The 16,224-nt window shown below is 44.3% G+C and overlaps 1 protein-coding gene across 3 annotated transcripts in view; it reads right to left on the bottom strand.

The window, feature by feature from the left end:
• Nucleotides 1-16,224, bottom strand: part of LOC140429570 (dual specificity protein phosphatase CDC14A-like) — a 206,064-nt gene that overhangs the window by 14,924 nt on the left and 174,916 nt on the right. For all 3 annotated transcript variants that reach the window (XM_072516747.1, XM_072516748.1, XM_072516749.1), the window contains exons 13-14: nt 11,459-11,506; nt 4,859-4,975 (exon numbers count right to left, since the gene is read on the bottom strand). In XM_072516747.1, coding sequence (XP_072372848.1) covers nt 4,859-4,975; nt 11,459-11,506 — 165 coding nt within the window. The remainder of the gene's footprint in view (nt 1-4,858; nt 4,976-11,458; nt 11,507-16,224) is intronic.

Raw genomic sequence — 16,224 nt, forward strand, 5'->3', positions numbered from 1 at the left:
TTTGCTATTGAACACTGATGTGAAGGTGCTGGCTAAGTTGGTGGCCGGAAGGATGGAGGGGGTGTGTGCCAGGGGTGCTGGCAGAGGACCAAGTGTGGTTTGTAAAAGGTAGGCAGCTCTCCAGCAATATCAGGAGGCTATTGAATGTGGTAATGACACTGTTTGGGGGGGGGGGGGGGGGGGGGGGGGGTAGGTGCCAGAGGTTGTTGTCTCCATAAATGCAGAGAAGGCCTTTGATTGGGTGGAGTGGAGGTATTTATCTGAGTTTTTGGGTAGGTAGGTTTGGATTTGGTTCGAAATTCGTCGTGTGGACGCGCTTGTTATATACAACTCCTGGTGGCACGTGTAGTCACGAATGGAATGAGCTCACAAAGTTTTGGGCTGCACAGAGGTACGGGGCAGGGGTGTCCACTGTTGCCATTGGTATTTGCGCTAGTGATTGAACCCTTGGCGATGGCCTTTATGGGGGTCAGTGGAGTGGCAGGGAAATGGGAGGGGAGTAGAGAACACCGGGTATCGCTGTACACGGAAGACCTGTTTGTTTGTGTCGGACCTGCTGGAGAGTATGAGTAGGATCATGGGAATACTGGAAAGGTTTGGGGCCTTCTCGGGTATAAGTAACTTTGGGAAGAGCAAAGGGTTTCCGGTTAACGCGGCGGAGCTGCGGGTCAACTTAGGGGTGCTACCATTTAAGGTAGCTAGGGAAGGGTAGATCCAGGTGACGAGGGAATGTGCTACGGTACACAAGTGGAATTTGACAATGCTGGTGGAGGAGATTAGATGGGACTTTATAAGAGATGGGACATACTGCATCTGACGCTGGCAGGGAGGGTGCAGGTTGTAAAATGAAAGCGCTACCAAAGTTCTTTCCAGGCCCACCCGATCTTTCTCCCGAAGGCCTTCCTTCGAAAATTGGAACAGTGATCTCAAGAGTTAGTATGGGATAAGAAGGTGTTGAGTGTAAAGAGGGCCCTACTACAAAGACAGAGGCAGAAACGGGGGTTGGCGCTCCCGAACCTGCTTATTATTATTGGGCAGCGAACATGGAGAAGGTGAGGCGAGTGTTTTGGGGGGGGGGGGGGGGAAAAGAGAATGGGTTAGGATGGAGGAGGTGTCCTGCAAGGGATACAGCCCGAGAACCATGGTAACGGTTCCTCTGCAGTTTTCTCCGGGGAAATACACAGAGGTGGTACTATCGACGGTTAAGGTGTGGAACCAACTGAAGAGACACTTTAAATTGGAGGGGATGTTGGTGTTGACGCCACTGTGCAGGAACCATAGATTTAAGCCGGGGGAGATAGATGGAATGCGCGGGGAGTGGGGCTGGAGAAGGTGAGGGATTTATATCTGGAAGGGCAGTTTGCGGTTGTGGATGAGCTACAGGAGAGATTTGATTGCCAAGGTGGAGCGAATTTAGGTTCATGCAGATGCGGGACTTCACAAGGAAGGAGTGTTTCCCAGGTTGCCGGATATAAATTATATGTATAGGTGGCTTGGGGAGCAATGGGGGAGGGTGGTTGACAAGGATTAAGGGTACTACTAATAATAATAATCTTTATTAGTGTCCCAAGTAGGCTTATATTAACACTGCAATGAAGTGACGGTGAAAATCCCCTAGTTGTCACACTCCAGTGCCTGTTCGGGTACACGGAGGGAGAATTCAGAATGTCCAATTCACCCAACAAGCAGGTCCCGTAACAGCCTCCCCGAACATGCACCGGAAGTGGCGTCAAGGGGCTTTTCACAGTAACTTCATTGAAGCCTACTTGTGACAATAAGCAATTTTCATTTCATTTTTCATTTCTTTCGGGACTTGCGGGAGGAAACCGGAGCACCCGGAGGAAACCCACGCAAACACGGGGAGAACGTGCAGACTCCGCACAGACAGCGACCCAAGCTGGGAATCGAACCCAGGTCCCTGCTGCTGTGAAGGAACAGTGCTAACCACCGTGGTACCGTGCTGCCTAAATGGAAGGAGGACCGAGGGGGCGAGGGGGCGGGGGGGGGGGGGGGGGGCGGGGGGGGATAGACTGGATCTGTGGTTGTGAGGCTAGGCGTAGGGTGAATGCTACTGCTTCCTGCACGCGGATGAGACTGATCCAGTTTAAGATGGTGCACAGAGTGCACATTACTCGGGCAAGGATGACCGGGTTCTTTTGTGAAGTGGCTGACGTGTGTGAGAAGTGCAGGTGGGGGCCGACGACCCATGCGCACATGTTCTGGGGCTGTGAGTAGCTGACAAGGTACTGGGAAGCAGCGTTTGTAGGGGTAGAGGTCAGGCAGGACCCAATAGTGGTGACCTGTGGTATATCCGAAATGCCAGAGCTGGTGGTGGGAAGGGGGCTGATGTTGTGGCCTTCACCTCTCTAATTGCCCAGCGGAGGATCTTGTTAAATTGGAGGGTGGATGCATCACCAGGGGTAGCAGTCTGGCTAAGGAACCTGCACAACTTTCTACGATTGGAAAAGATCAAATTTGAGTTGAGGGGGTCGGAGGAGGGATTTGAGGCACGGTGGGTGGGGGTTGTTCACGACAATTTTCAAGGATGTGTTCATCACGGGGGAAAGGAGGTAAAATGGGGAAAACTGTAATTTACGGAATGTGTTACTGTATATGTTACTGTTCTTGTTTATACACGTTTGTAATAAAATACATTTAAAATAGTAATTCATTTAACTACTCGTTTTCTAAGCCGTAGTTCTCAAACATTTGTGGTTGAAAGACATCTTTTCAAATGGATTTGGAATCAGAGACCTTCTACCTAAATAATACTATATTATCCCCATGGTAGAAAAGTTATGCATGTGAAGAGTTTTTAAAAATAATCCTTTTAAATGAACAGGTATTTACTTACAGGCTGTGCCCGTTTCTCCCTGTGGTTTCTGTCTATCCTCAAAAGTAGCACAGAGGGAGCAAGATTTCAAGAAGAGCAAAGCCTGGAAAATGCACTTGGGGAGGTGGAAAATACCGGGAGGGTGGGGAGCACGGAATGTGCACCATAACAGCAGGTGGAAAGCATCCGCACAGGTGGTGGTGGCGGGAGGCAGAGAACTGCTGGTCATAGCTCACTGGCTTACTCTTACCCATGCTGCCCTGAGCAGTCACCCACGCCAATGGAGTTGTTCCTGCAACACAGGTACCCCTGATGGTCTCTGCGAATGCTGTGGGCAGCACAGTAGCTTCACAGCTCCAGGGTCCCAGGTTCGATTCCCGGCTCCCAGGTTCGATTCCCGGCTTGGGTCACTGTGTGGAGTCTGCACATTCTCCCCATGTCTGCATGGGTTTCCTCCGGGTGCTCCGATTTCCTCCCACAGTCCAAAGATGTGCAGGTTAGGTGGATTGGCCAGGATAAATTGCCCCTTAGTGTCCAAAAAGGTGAGGTGGGGTTGCTGGGTTAAGGGATTAGGGTGGAGGTGTGGGCTTAAGTGGGGTGCTCTTTCCGAGAGCACTTGATGCAGACTTGATGGGCTGAATGGCCTTCTGCGCTGGAAATTCTATGAATCCCAGGAGTTTGAGAATCCCAGTTTGAGAAACCCTGCTCCAGATCATTAAGATTGTCCCATCGCAGTAAAGTATAATCATCCCTAAATGTATAATAATCTTTATTAGTGTCACAAGTAGGCTTGCATTAACGCTGCAATGTAGTTACTGTGAAAGTCCCCTAGTCGCCACATTCTGGCGCCTGTTCGGGTACACTGAGGGAGAATTCAGAATGTCCAATTCACCTAACAAGCACGTCTTTCGGGACACGTGGGAGGAATCCGGAGAACCCAAAGGAATCCCACACAGGCGCAGGGAGAATATGGAGACTCGCACAGACAGTGACTCAAACCCGGAATCAAGCCCGGGTTCCTGGCGCTGTGAAGAAACAGTGCTAACCACTGTGCTACTGTGCCGCCCCATATATATTATGACCCGATGTTTGATTCAGACGGCACAAAGAATAAAAATTTTAAGATTGTCTGGAGAAATATGAAAGGTATCTGTAAATGCCTTTGATAATGCAGACCCATGGTGAATAATAGATACTCGTTTGTGTATGTACTTTAAATTGCTGTTAATTTGAATATTTGAGCACAAATGCATTCTCCATACCTTCTACAATATTGAACAGCAGCACCTAATCTATTGCTAGATTCTTCCTACGTAGGAGTTGCCAGAGCGTGCAGCATCCATTCGCATCTTTCCAACAGTATTAAAAATATTTTACTGATGATAACGGGCAGCACGGTAGCATTGTGGATAGCACAATTGCTTCACAGCTCCAGGGTCCCAGGTTCGATTCCGACTTGGGTCACTGTCTGTGCGGAGTCTGCACATCCTCCCAGTGTGTGCGTGGGTTTCCTCCGGGTGCCCCGGTTTCCTCCCACAGTCCAAATATGTGCAGGTTAGGTGGATTGGCCATGCTAAATTGCTCTTAGTGTCCAAAATTACCCTTAGTGTTGGGTAGGGCTACTGGGTTATGGGGATAGGGTGGAGGTGTTGACCTTGGGTGGGGTGCTCTTTCCAAGAGTCGGTGCAGACTCGATGGGCCGAATGGCCTCCTTCTGCACTGTAAATTCTATGATAATTAACAGCATTGCTTTCACTCTTTAATATCAATCGGCGTATGCCAGCTTATATTTTAGTGGAAGCTCTTTCATAATTAGAGTATATTTGTTAGTTTTATCCAGGCCCCCAAGTTGCCAACAGAAACTTTTAATGGGAGTAGAAAATTGAGAGCCCATTCATATTTCATTACGTGCAGGAACATTGATTTTTTTTTCTGGTAATCTCATACGTAACTACTGTTCAAGAGATTATTCGACTTATGTTGAGCTCCTTTTTAAAAATTTACCCAGAAAAAATATTTCCTTACCTTAGATTATTGTTTGCAACCATGGATCTGGTTGTCCGTTTGCTCTGAGCGCTTACACCAGGAATAGCACATGGATTAGAAGGCTTGCAACTCTGTGTGCTAGACTGCAGTATTATCCTACATTCATTTGCAGTTAAAATGGAAGATAAATAGAAAAATTGTCTTTTAAATAAGGTTGCCAAACTACCAATTTGTTTAAATTATATTGCAACAAGAACATTGTTACTGTTTGTAAACATCAACGTTGATTATAATAGCTGCTGCTCGTGGGTTAAATGAAACAGTTCAAACATTGTGGTATCCAAACGGTTTTTTCCCCACATCAACATTATTAGGGACAAGGTGAATGACATTTTGAATTACAAATTTAATATACATTTTAATTCAATTCAAATTAACAGCAGGATCAATTCGGAGGACTCTTATAATGTTTGATGCTTAGGGATATCTTATTTACATACATTTTACACACATCTGAGAATTTTACTGGTAACAATTCACTGAAACAGTTCCACTTCCCGTCCATAGTTTGCATGCTTCTGGCATAGAAATGAAATAACACATTCTCATCCCTCTTACTTTTTCAACATGATCAGTTATGCTTACTATTAAAAAAATGTCTTTTCAATCATATAAAGTGATGCATTTTGGTAGGAAGAATATGGACAGATGACACGAAATAAGGAGCAACATTCTGAAGGAGGTGCAGAAGCAGAAGGACCTGAGGGTACATGTGCATAAGTCATTAAAAGGTGGCAGGACAGGTGGAGAGAGCAGTGAATAAAACATACAGTATTCTGGGCTTTATTAATAAGGGCATAGAGTACAAGAACAAGGAGGTTTTGTTGAACTTATGCAAGACATAGTTAGACCTCAGCTGGAGTATTGTGTACTGTTCTAGGTGCCACACTATAGGAAGGCTGAATGCATTGGAGGGAGTGCAGAAGAGGTTTACAAGGATGGTTCCAGGGATGAGACTTCAGTTATGAAGACAGATTGGAGAGGTTGGAACTGTTCTCCTCCGAGAGACGGCGTCTTAAGAGGAGTTTTGATGGAGATGTTCAAAATCATGAGAGGGGCCGATTGGCCAACTCCTATGTCTTATGGTTGGACAGAATAGCTAGGGAGAAACTGTTCCCATTTGTAAAGGGATCGTGATCAAGCGGGCACAGATTTGAAGTGATTTTGCAAAAATAGAAAATGTATGAGAAAATACTTTTTCATACAATGAGTGGTTTGGGTCTGGAATGCACTGGCCGGAAGTGTGGTGGAGGTAGGTTCAATTGAGGCATTCAAGAGGGCATTAGATGATTATTTGAATAGAAACTACAGGGATATGAGGAAAAGGCAGGAGAATGGCACTAAGTCATGATGCCCGTCTGGAGAGCTGGTGCAGACGCGATGGGCCAAATGGCCTCCTGCAGTGCTGTAACAATTCTGTGATTCTGTGGTAGTGCCTTCACAACATCAGGGCATTCCAATGAGTTTCACAGTCAAGAAAGTACTTTGAATTGTAGCCCTGTTATAATGCAGGAAATCACAGCAGCTAAGTTGCACACAGCAAATGTTTTGGATAAAGCAACATCTCACAAACAGGAAGAGATAAATAACTGGATAAGTGGCGAGCACTACACTGGGAAACTCCCCCTACCCCACCTTCCCTGCCAAATCCTTGCTTTTATTTTAAGAGTTTCCTGGGAACATTTACAAAATTCTGGCTCAACACTTTGCAGCCTTCCACGACGACTGCACGGTGGCACAGTGGCTAGCACTGCTACTTCACAGCTCCAGGCACGGTGGTGCAGTGGTTAGCACTGCAGCCTCATGGCAAACTCCACACGGTTCGATCCTGGCCCTGGGTCACTGTCCGTGTGGAGTTTGCACATTCTCCCTGTATCTGCTTGAGTCTCACCCCCACAACCCAAAGATGTGCAGAATGGGTTGATTGGCCACGCTAAATTTCCCCTTAATTGAAAAAATAATAATTGTGTACTCTAAATTTATATTAAATATTTTTTGAAAAACTATGGCCCATATCCCATCAGCCTTCACTTTTCTTCTTTTCAACTCGAGCCGGTTTTACCGATACACTGATAAAACTGAATTTAATCGGCGGTAAACAAACTTTATAAAACCCATGTAAACCGGTGACTAAATTATCATGCTATTTACATATGGATTTGCTTCAATCATGTTTTCCGAAGCTTGAAAATTGAAAAATTAATTCCAAATATTAGTTGAACATGGGATATCAAAGTAAAATTCTATTAAAAATCAAAATGAGGCAGCAATATTTTAATGAAATGCACTTTCTAGACAAAGCACGAAAGTATTTTAAAAGAGGCTTCAGCTGAAATGGGGCCATAACTTTCTCGAGTGGCAATCAATGTCAGATTTCCACTACGTGTCCACTTACCTACACCAAAAGTCTTCTGTGCCTGTCTCCCGACATTCCGTCATAGGCCAGGCACAATTCAGGCAGCGGAGCTATTTCTGAGGCCCAGCACTCAGTCCAGCAGAGTCAGATGGAAAGAGGACATGCCCCTATTTTTTTATTTTTATTTTTTTTTATTTAAATTTTTTTAATTAAAAAAAAAACACAGCACTAGCTGCCGTAAACCAGGTAAGTTTAAAGGTCTTAATGAAATTGCCAGGCCATGGACAAGTCAAGTGTCTGAGGTAAGTGGAAAGGATTTGGGGGCTTGGAAATTGGAGGTACTGGGGTTGTTGGTCAGAGTTCGATGGAGTGGTTGGGGGGGGTGTTAGGGTGTCCGGTTGAGCCGGATGGGGAGGGGTTGGAGGGAATCGCGTTGGCCCTGCTGCATGAGAGGTCTGGTCGGACCTCAGATCAGGGGGTGACGCACTCAGGTTGAGTCTGTTGGGTGGGGTGCAGGCTATTGGAGTGAGAGAGTCAGAGCCACGGGGTGGAATGGAGGTGGTGAGTAGAGCTTGCGGGGGTGGGGGGGGGGGATGGATGGGAGTCCCCAGGGGTACGAGGGAGACCAGAGAGTTGGGGAGGGGGGACGACGACTGGGCCTTTACAATAGTTATCGGGAAGTTAGAAGAGGCTTTAATTCTTCTAAACTTTTCTGAATAACTACTGGTGTAACCCAGTAGGAGCCATTTGAAGTTTGTGATTTAAATCACACTTTCCGATGTTTCACAGAGCAGGGTAATTTCCCAGATGAAGTTTGCACTTCTGGGTAATTTTCATGCAAATGCTTACCCGTGTAGTTCTGCAAGGGATTCCCCAGTGCACCTTTGAGGTCTTCCCCAAATCCAATGCTGGGGAGCTCAGAAGTTACACCCCAATGTGTTTATCTTAGTGGCTACAAGATTACACTACATATCAAAAGGTAATTGGAAGAATAAGTACAACTCAGAATTATATGCACAACATTTGGTAGATCTAGATGAAATCTTTGGTAAAAATCCAAATGAACTACATCCTTAACTTTACAGATACTTTTTTTTTTTTTTAGAATTTACAGTGCAGAAGGAGGCCATTCGGCCCATCGAGTCTGCACCGGCTCTTGGAAAGAGCACCCTACCCAAGCCCACACCACCCTATCCCCATAACCCAGTAACCCCACTCAACCGACACTAAGGGCAATTTATCATGGCCGATCCACCTAACCTGCACATCTTTGGACTGTGGGAGGAAACCGGAGCACCTGGAGGAAACCCACGCACACACGGGGAGAACGCGCAGACTCCGCACAGACAGTGACCCAGCGGGGAATCGAACCTGGGACCCTGGAGCTGTGAAGCAATTGCGCTAACCACTATGCAGCCGTGCTAATACATGTTGGTAAATCAAGACCATACACATTTCACTACAAAACTACTAATACAATGCAAATTCACTTTATATCCAGAAACTTTGCAATCTTTCCACATCCAGTCGTGGACAGTGGTCGACAATTAACTGGGAATGGAAAATCCACAAATATACCCATCCACAATGATTGCAGCACATCAGTGCAAACCACAAGTCTGAAGCATTTACAACCATCTACAGTCAGAAGTTTAGAGTGCATTATCCCATTTTACTCTCCTCCCAAGATCCCCAGCATCATAGATGCTGGTGTTTCGGCAATTAGATTCACTCCTCGTGAGATCAAGAAAGGCTGAAGGCAGTGGCTGCAGCAAAGGCTATGAATCCTGACAACATCCCAACAAAAGTACTGAAGACTTGGTGCCAGAACTGGCTGCACTCCTAGCCAAGCTGTTCCAGTAAAACACTGGCATCTACCCACCAATATGGAAAATTGACCAGGTATGTTCTGTCCACAAAAGGCAGGACAAATCCAAGTCAATTCCTTCCCCATTAATCTACTCTTATCCAAATGGAGAAAGTGTCACTGACTGCTTTCAAGCAGCACTTACTCAGCAATGACTTGCTCATCAATGCTCACTTTGGGTTCCCCAGGGCCATTCAGCTCTAGACTACATATATCCGGGGCTGGTTTAGCACACTGGGCTAAATCGCTGGCTTTTAAAGCAGGCCAGCAGCACGGTTCAATTCCCGTACCAGCCTCCCCGAACAGGCGCCGGAATGTGGCGACTAGGGGCTTTTCACAGTAACTTCATTGAAGCCTACTTGTGACAATAAGCGATTTTCATTTCATTTTTCATTTCCCTGGCCCAAACATGGAATGAAGAACTGAATTCCAGAGGTGAGGCGAGAGTGACTGCCCTTGATATCAAAGCAGCAATTGACCAAGTGTGGCACAAGAAAGCCTAGTAAAATTGAATCAGGTGAGAAATTCATCACTGTTTGGAGCTATATAGCTAGTACAAAGGAAATGGTTTTGGTTGTTGGAGGTCAATCATCTCAGAACATCACTACAGGAGTTCCTCAGAGTGTGCTAGGACCAACCATCTTCAGCTGTTCCAAATGATCTTTCCTCCAACACAAGGTCACCAGTGGGGATGTTCACTGATTCATGCAATGTATTTACAACTCCTCAGAAACTAAAGCAGCTGTGTCCACACATCCACATGCAGTAAGACCTAAACAACATTCTGGCTTGGGCTGATAAATGGCAAGTACCATTTACGCCACACAACTGTCAGGCAATAACTATCTCAAACAAGAGACATCTCTGCCTGAGATGTTCAATGGCATTACCATCACTACATCTCTCACTCGACCAGACATTTAACTGAAACAACTATATAAACACTGTGACCACAAGAGCAGGTCAGACACTGGAAATTCTGTGTCAAGTAACTAATTTCTTGGCTCCTTAGATTGTCGACCAACTACAAAGCACAAGTCATGAATGTGAAGAAATAATCACTACATGCCTGGATGAGAGCAACTCCAACAGAACTCAACGAAACCCAACACCACCCAAAACAAAGCAGTCCATTTAATCATTAACCCATCCGCCACCATAAACATTCACCCCCTCCACCACAGTAGCAGCAGTGTGCACCATCTAGAAGATGCATATTAGCAACTCACCAAGGTTCCTTGGACAGCACCTTCCAAATCCATGACCTCTACCACCTTGAAGGACAAAGGCAGTAGCCGTATGGGAACCCCACCATCTGCAAGTTCCCCTCCAAGCTACACACCATTCTCTGACTTGGGACTGTGGTGCCACCATTTGTGGAAGGGCTCCCAATCAAGTGGGCTTTGTCCTGGATATTCTCAAGCTTCTTGAGTGTTGTTGGAGCTGCACGCATCCAGGCAAGTGGAAAGTATTCCATCATACTTCTGACTGTGACTTGTAGATTGTCGACAGCCATGGGGCACAGCCCTTTCTGGAGCAAATGTCTTCAGTACTATTGGCGAATATGGTCAGGGCCCATAGCCTTTTCTGTGTCCAGTGCTTACAGCCATTTCTAGATATCACAGAGTGAATCAAATTGGGCATATGCGATTCTGGGGACCTCAGGAGGAAGCAGAGATCGATTATCCACTTGCTCTTCTCACTGATGATAGCAAATGCTTCAGCCTTGTATTTTGCAATTATCTGCTGGGCTCCCCCATCACTGAGGATGGGTATTTGTGGATTCTCCTCCAGTGAGTTGTTTAACCATTCACCACAGTTTATGGCTAGATGCAGCAGGATTGCATAGCTCTGTCTAGTCTGTCACATGTTGCTTCTGCATGTACTCCTGTGCTGTACAGAATCATAGAATGCCTACAATGCAGACGGAGCCATTCAGCCCATCTAGTCTGCACCTACCCTCTGAAAGACCATCCTACTTAGGCCCACTTTCTCACTCAATCTCTGTGACCTTACCTAACCTGCGCACATCCTTGGATACCATGGGTAAATTTAGCCTGGCCAATTCACCTAACCTGCACATCTGTGGATTGTGGGAGGAAACCTACGCAGACAGGGGGAGAATGTGCAAACTTCACACTGACAGTCACCCGAGGCCAGAATTAAACCAGGGTCCACGGCGCCGTGAGGCAGCAGTGCTAACCACTGTGCCTCCGTCCACCAGAATAACAAATAAAAATAATTCTATAGTGTTAAAATAAAGGCAATTATAAGTCTGATGAAATTCTATATGTAAAAGCTGCTAGTTGCGTTACAGTAGATTAACACTCCAATACAAAAAAGAAAAGACTCTTACCTGAATGCCTGGGATGATGACCTTGTGTGCATTTTATTCTCTTCCAATCTGAAATGGATGATACAAAATCAATTCATTAGACAAGCAAGTGGAAAGCCACCCAATATACCTATTTTTGGCATAACAGAAACCTTTATTTATATCAATTATACAAGAGAAAAAAGAGGATACATTACATTAAAATGGAATAAGACAAGCAATTAATCACAGTAGTAAACACTGTCTTACAGCAATGAGAAATTGAAAATAATCAAATGATTTGTTTAAAGGCCGCTAGAGTGAAACTAGCTGTGATTTTTGATGTTTGGATTTAAAGGAGAAGAAATAAAAGCCACCAGTCAATGCATTTCTGTCACATGCACTCAATTATACATCTCAACGGCAGCACGGTGGTGCAGTGGTTAGCATTGCTGCCTCACGGCACAGAGGTCCCAGGTTCGATCCCGGCTCTGGGTCACTGTCCGTGTGGAGTTTGCACATTCTCCCCGTGTTTGCGTGGGTTTCGCCCCCACAACCCAAAGATGTGCAGGCTAGGTGGATTGGCCACACTAAATTGCCCCTTAATTGGAAAACAATGAATTGGGTATTCTAAATTTATTTTTAAAATGAAAAAAAAAAAATTATACATCTCAAGCTGCAAAATATTGTAGGAAGACATCCAAGAAATAGTTACTCTTGTTAAACATAGTTGAAGATGCATGGCTTTTAATTGGGTAGTTTGATACTTACTGATTTCAGTGAGTAACCCAAGGGTGGATTCTCAAACATATGCTGAGCAGGTATTGCACACAGCATATGACATTACCCAACAACATATGCAATGACTCTCAGGAGTCAGAAATCAGCATTTTTGCAAGTTCATCTAAAAAGTTATTGGAGACATATTAGCTAAAGAACCATCGAGTTTGGCAATAACATCTTACAACTGACATGTACTTTATAGAGACATAGCAAATAGGAGGAGGCCATTTGGCCCTTCGAGCCTGCTCTGCCATTCATTAAGATCGTGGCTTATCATCCAACTCGATAGCCTAATCCCACCTTCCCCCCATATCCTCTTCGCCCAAGTGCTATATCTATACGTAAACCAGAGAGCTGACTTTCTCGGTTATAAGCCAAAAAAGAAAACAGTGTAAAGAGTTAAGGTGTTTAAAGTAAGCATTTGGCAGCAGGCTTATTGAGATTTACAAAAGTACAAATTACAAACGTAATTCAGTTTCACTGAATTAATTAAGGTAATGTATTTAGGGCAGGGGGAAGAATTGAATAATTGCTCAGTTTACAACTCAATACATAAAGTTTCATACACATCAATCTATCTGCTACAAAATTGAAGACTAACCAATACAAAATAGTGCGCTGAGAAATACAACCTGCAGGTTGTTCTTAAAGCAAAATAGATGAGTAACAGATTTCAGTAAAACAAATTAATTGCCACTGGTCTGGATCCAGAAACTTAACTAGAACCGCTTCTGCAATAGGCATACACACTATATTAAAATTATATTTAAAGGGCAGCATGGTGGCACAGTGGTTAGCACTGGGACTGTGGCGCTGAGGACCCGGGTTCGAATCTCGGCCGTGGGTCACTGTCCGTGTGGAGTTTGCACATTCTCCCCATGTCTGCGTGGGTTTCACCCCCACAACACAAAAGATATGCAGGTTAGGTGGATTGGCCACGTTAAATTGCCCCTTAATTGGGTAAAAAAAATAATTGGGTACTCTAAACTTTAAAAAAAAAAAAAAAATTATATTTGTGCACAATAGTGAAAGAGCTCATGAACAGTCAAATTCAGTCAACAGTTATGTACCATTTTCAGAAAAAGTATTTATGAGGCAAAACCAACTGGATAAAGCATTTCTTAATGTCCAAGTTCCTATCTTTGCCCATTAAAAAAAAATGTTCATGTGGTATGGATATTGCTACCAAGAGCAGCATTTATTGGCTATTTCTAAACACTTTTGAGAAGGTGGTGGTGAGCCGCCATCTTCTACATTTGCAGTCCTTGTGTAGGTACACCCACAGTACTGTTAAATAGGGGGTTCCAGGATTTTGCCCCAGTGACAGCGATATAGTTCCAAGCCAAAATAGTATGTGACTTGGAGGGAAACAGAAACTTGTGCTGAGATGGTAGCTAGGTGGTCCATCCTGTTTTATTCTTATTTGACACAAACAATGAGGCCATTTCAGAGGGCAGTTAAGAGTCAATCACATTGCTGTCACATGGAGTCACAAATAGGTCAGACAGAGTAAGGTCATCAAATTTCTTTCCCCAAGGAATATTAGTGAGCCAGATGGAATTTGTTTTTAAAAATGACAATCCGAGCCCGGCGAACCACACCCACATGTTCTGGTCATGTCCGGTATTGCATGGGTTCTGGGTGGGTGTGGCAAGAGTGATTTCAAAGGTGGTGGGGGTCCAGGTCGAACCAAGCTGGGGGTTGGCTATATTTGGGGTTGCAGAAGAGCCGGGAGTGCAGGAGGCGAGAGAGGCCAATGTTTTGGCCTTTGCGTCCCTAGTAGCCCGGCGAAGGATTCTACTTATGTGGAAAGAAGCTAAACCCCCGGGCGTGGAGGCCTGGATAAACAACATGGCAGGGTTTATAAAATTGGAGCGAATAAAGTACACACTAAGAGGTTCGGCTCAGGGGTTCACCAGGCGGTGGCAACAGTTCCTCGACTATCTTGCAGAGCGATAAGGGAAAACAGGAAAGACAGCAGCAGCAACCCGGGGGGGGGGGGGGGGGGGGGCGCATTTGGGTTTTGGGTTTTTATTTGTTTTGTTACATGCTAGTTGGCTATATTTATTTTTTTAGTGTTACTATTTCTTTTTTTTTCTTGTTTCTTTGTTTTCGGCACTTGCTGTTAGTTAATATATTATTTAAATAACGGTCAATGTACATTTTGTTACAAAGTTGTAAAAATGGAAAATTCTTTTTGATCGAAAAGCTTTAATAAACTATATATATATTTTTTTAAAATGACAATCCGGTGGTTTCATAGTCATCATTACCGAGACTAGCCTTTTATTCTAGATTTTAATTTTAATTTATTGAAATGCCCTCTGCTGCCATGCTCTGTGGAATAATAATAATAATATAATAATAATCGCTTATTGTCACAAGTAGGCTTCAATGAAGTTACTGTGAAAAGCCCCTAGTCGCCACATTCCGGCGCCTGTTCGTGGAGGCCGGTATGGGAATTGAACCCACGCTGCTGGCATTGTTCCGCATTGCAAGCCAGCTATTTAGCCCACTGTGCTAAACCAGCCCTTGGAATATTACTCCAGGCCTCTAGATTGCTAGTCCAGTAACATTATGACGGTGCCACCATGCCCATTAGAAGTGTAAAAACGAAAAGTAACAGCTGGGTGATCCAAGATATCAGAATGATGAATCATGTTAAAAGCAGAGTGCCACTTTCTTGGGATATTCTGCTTTTCACAGGCTTGGGTTATCGTATTGCTTCAGTTACAGATGTCACACCACTGTAAACAAAAGTGAACCCAATAAAGTTGGTGTCATTGCATTGACCTTTAGAGGTCCATTCAGAAACCTTTGGCCTTAGGAGGTTTTGACCACCTGGACAGAGCAAATGCTCTCCAGAATTCCCCCTCAAAAGTTTTATTCATCTTATCTACCTGTAGTGAGGACTTGTCAAAGCTTGAACACTGCAACACATGGTGACTCAAGCCAAGCCCTGCAAAAACTCTATCCAGCTCATTCCATCTTTACAATGCAAAAGCCAATAAAGAGGTTAACATTCAAGTGAATGGCTACAAGTTAAAGCACCACCCAAGTCCAACTTGGACTGATGTTCTGGGAACATCTAAGAACCAACTGCAGCCAAGGCCTCTCCCGACCTTGTCCTAACACAAGAAATTCATATATCAAAAAAACAATGCTAACATTGACCCTCCATGCCTTCCATCCTGAAAAATAAACATTTATCACAACTGTTTTTTGCCCAAGCTATTTTTTTTCTATCCAAGTAACACTGACCCTCTTCCAGAAACCATAATTTTGATAACCAGCCTTATGTGGTGCTTTGTTCAACACTAAAATTCATATAGACAACATTAATTGCATTCCCTACATCAACTTTCCATGTTATGTCATCAAAAAATTAAATTGGGTTAGTCAAGCACAGTCTGCCTTTTACAAATCCATGCTAGGTATCTTGAATTAAGTCAAACCTCTGCAAGTGCCTGTTAATTTTTAGCCCTCAGCTATCGTTTCCAAAACTTTACCCACAACTGATGTTAAATTTATTGGCCTGTAGTATCTGGAACGTCCTAGGTTGTTGTATGTGCCTCCAATTCTCTGGCACCTCCCCCATATCCAGAGAAGATTAGAAACCCTTTCGCTATCCCCACCCAACTTTCTTTAGCAACCTGGGATGCAAGCCATCCTGCCTTCCCAATATCTCCTGCTTTACTTGTACCATCTCCACTTAAAAGTAATATTTTGTCATCTTCCTCCTCCTTAGTAAATATCAATGTAAACAGCTCATTAAATTGCTCAGCATGCCCAAATAAATATCACCCTCCATCTCCAACAGGACCCACTCCAACTCTTACCATCCACTTACTATTCACATTTCAGTTAAAGATATCGGGATTTCCCTATTACATTAACTGCCCATCTATTCTCATATTCTCTCTTTATCAGTTTCATCTTCCTCTTTATTTCCTCTCAACCTATTGTATTTGGTCTGGTTCTTGCCTGAAAAATTGACTTGACTCATTATTTTTTTTAAATTATAT

The sequence above is a fragment of the Scyliorhinus torazame genome, chromosome 9 (genome assembly GCF_047496885.1).
Source record: "Scyliorhinus torazame isolate Kashiwa2021f chromosome 9, sScyTor2.1, whole genome shotgun sequence".
NCBI classification, from domain to species: domain Eukaryota; kingdom Metazoa; phylum Chordata; class Chondrichthyes; order Carcharhiniformes; family Scyliorhinidae; genus Scyliorhinus; species Scyliorhinus torazame.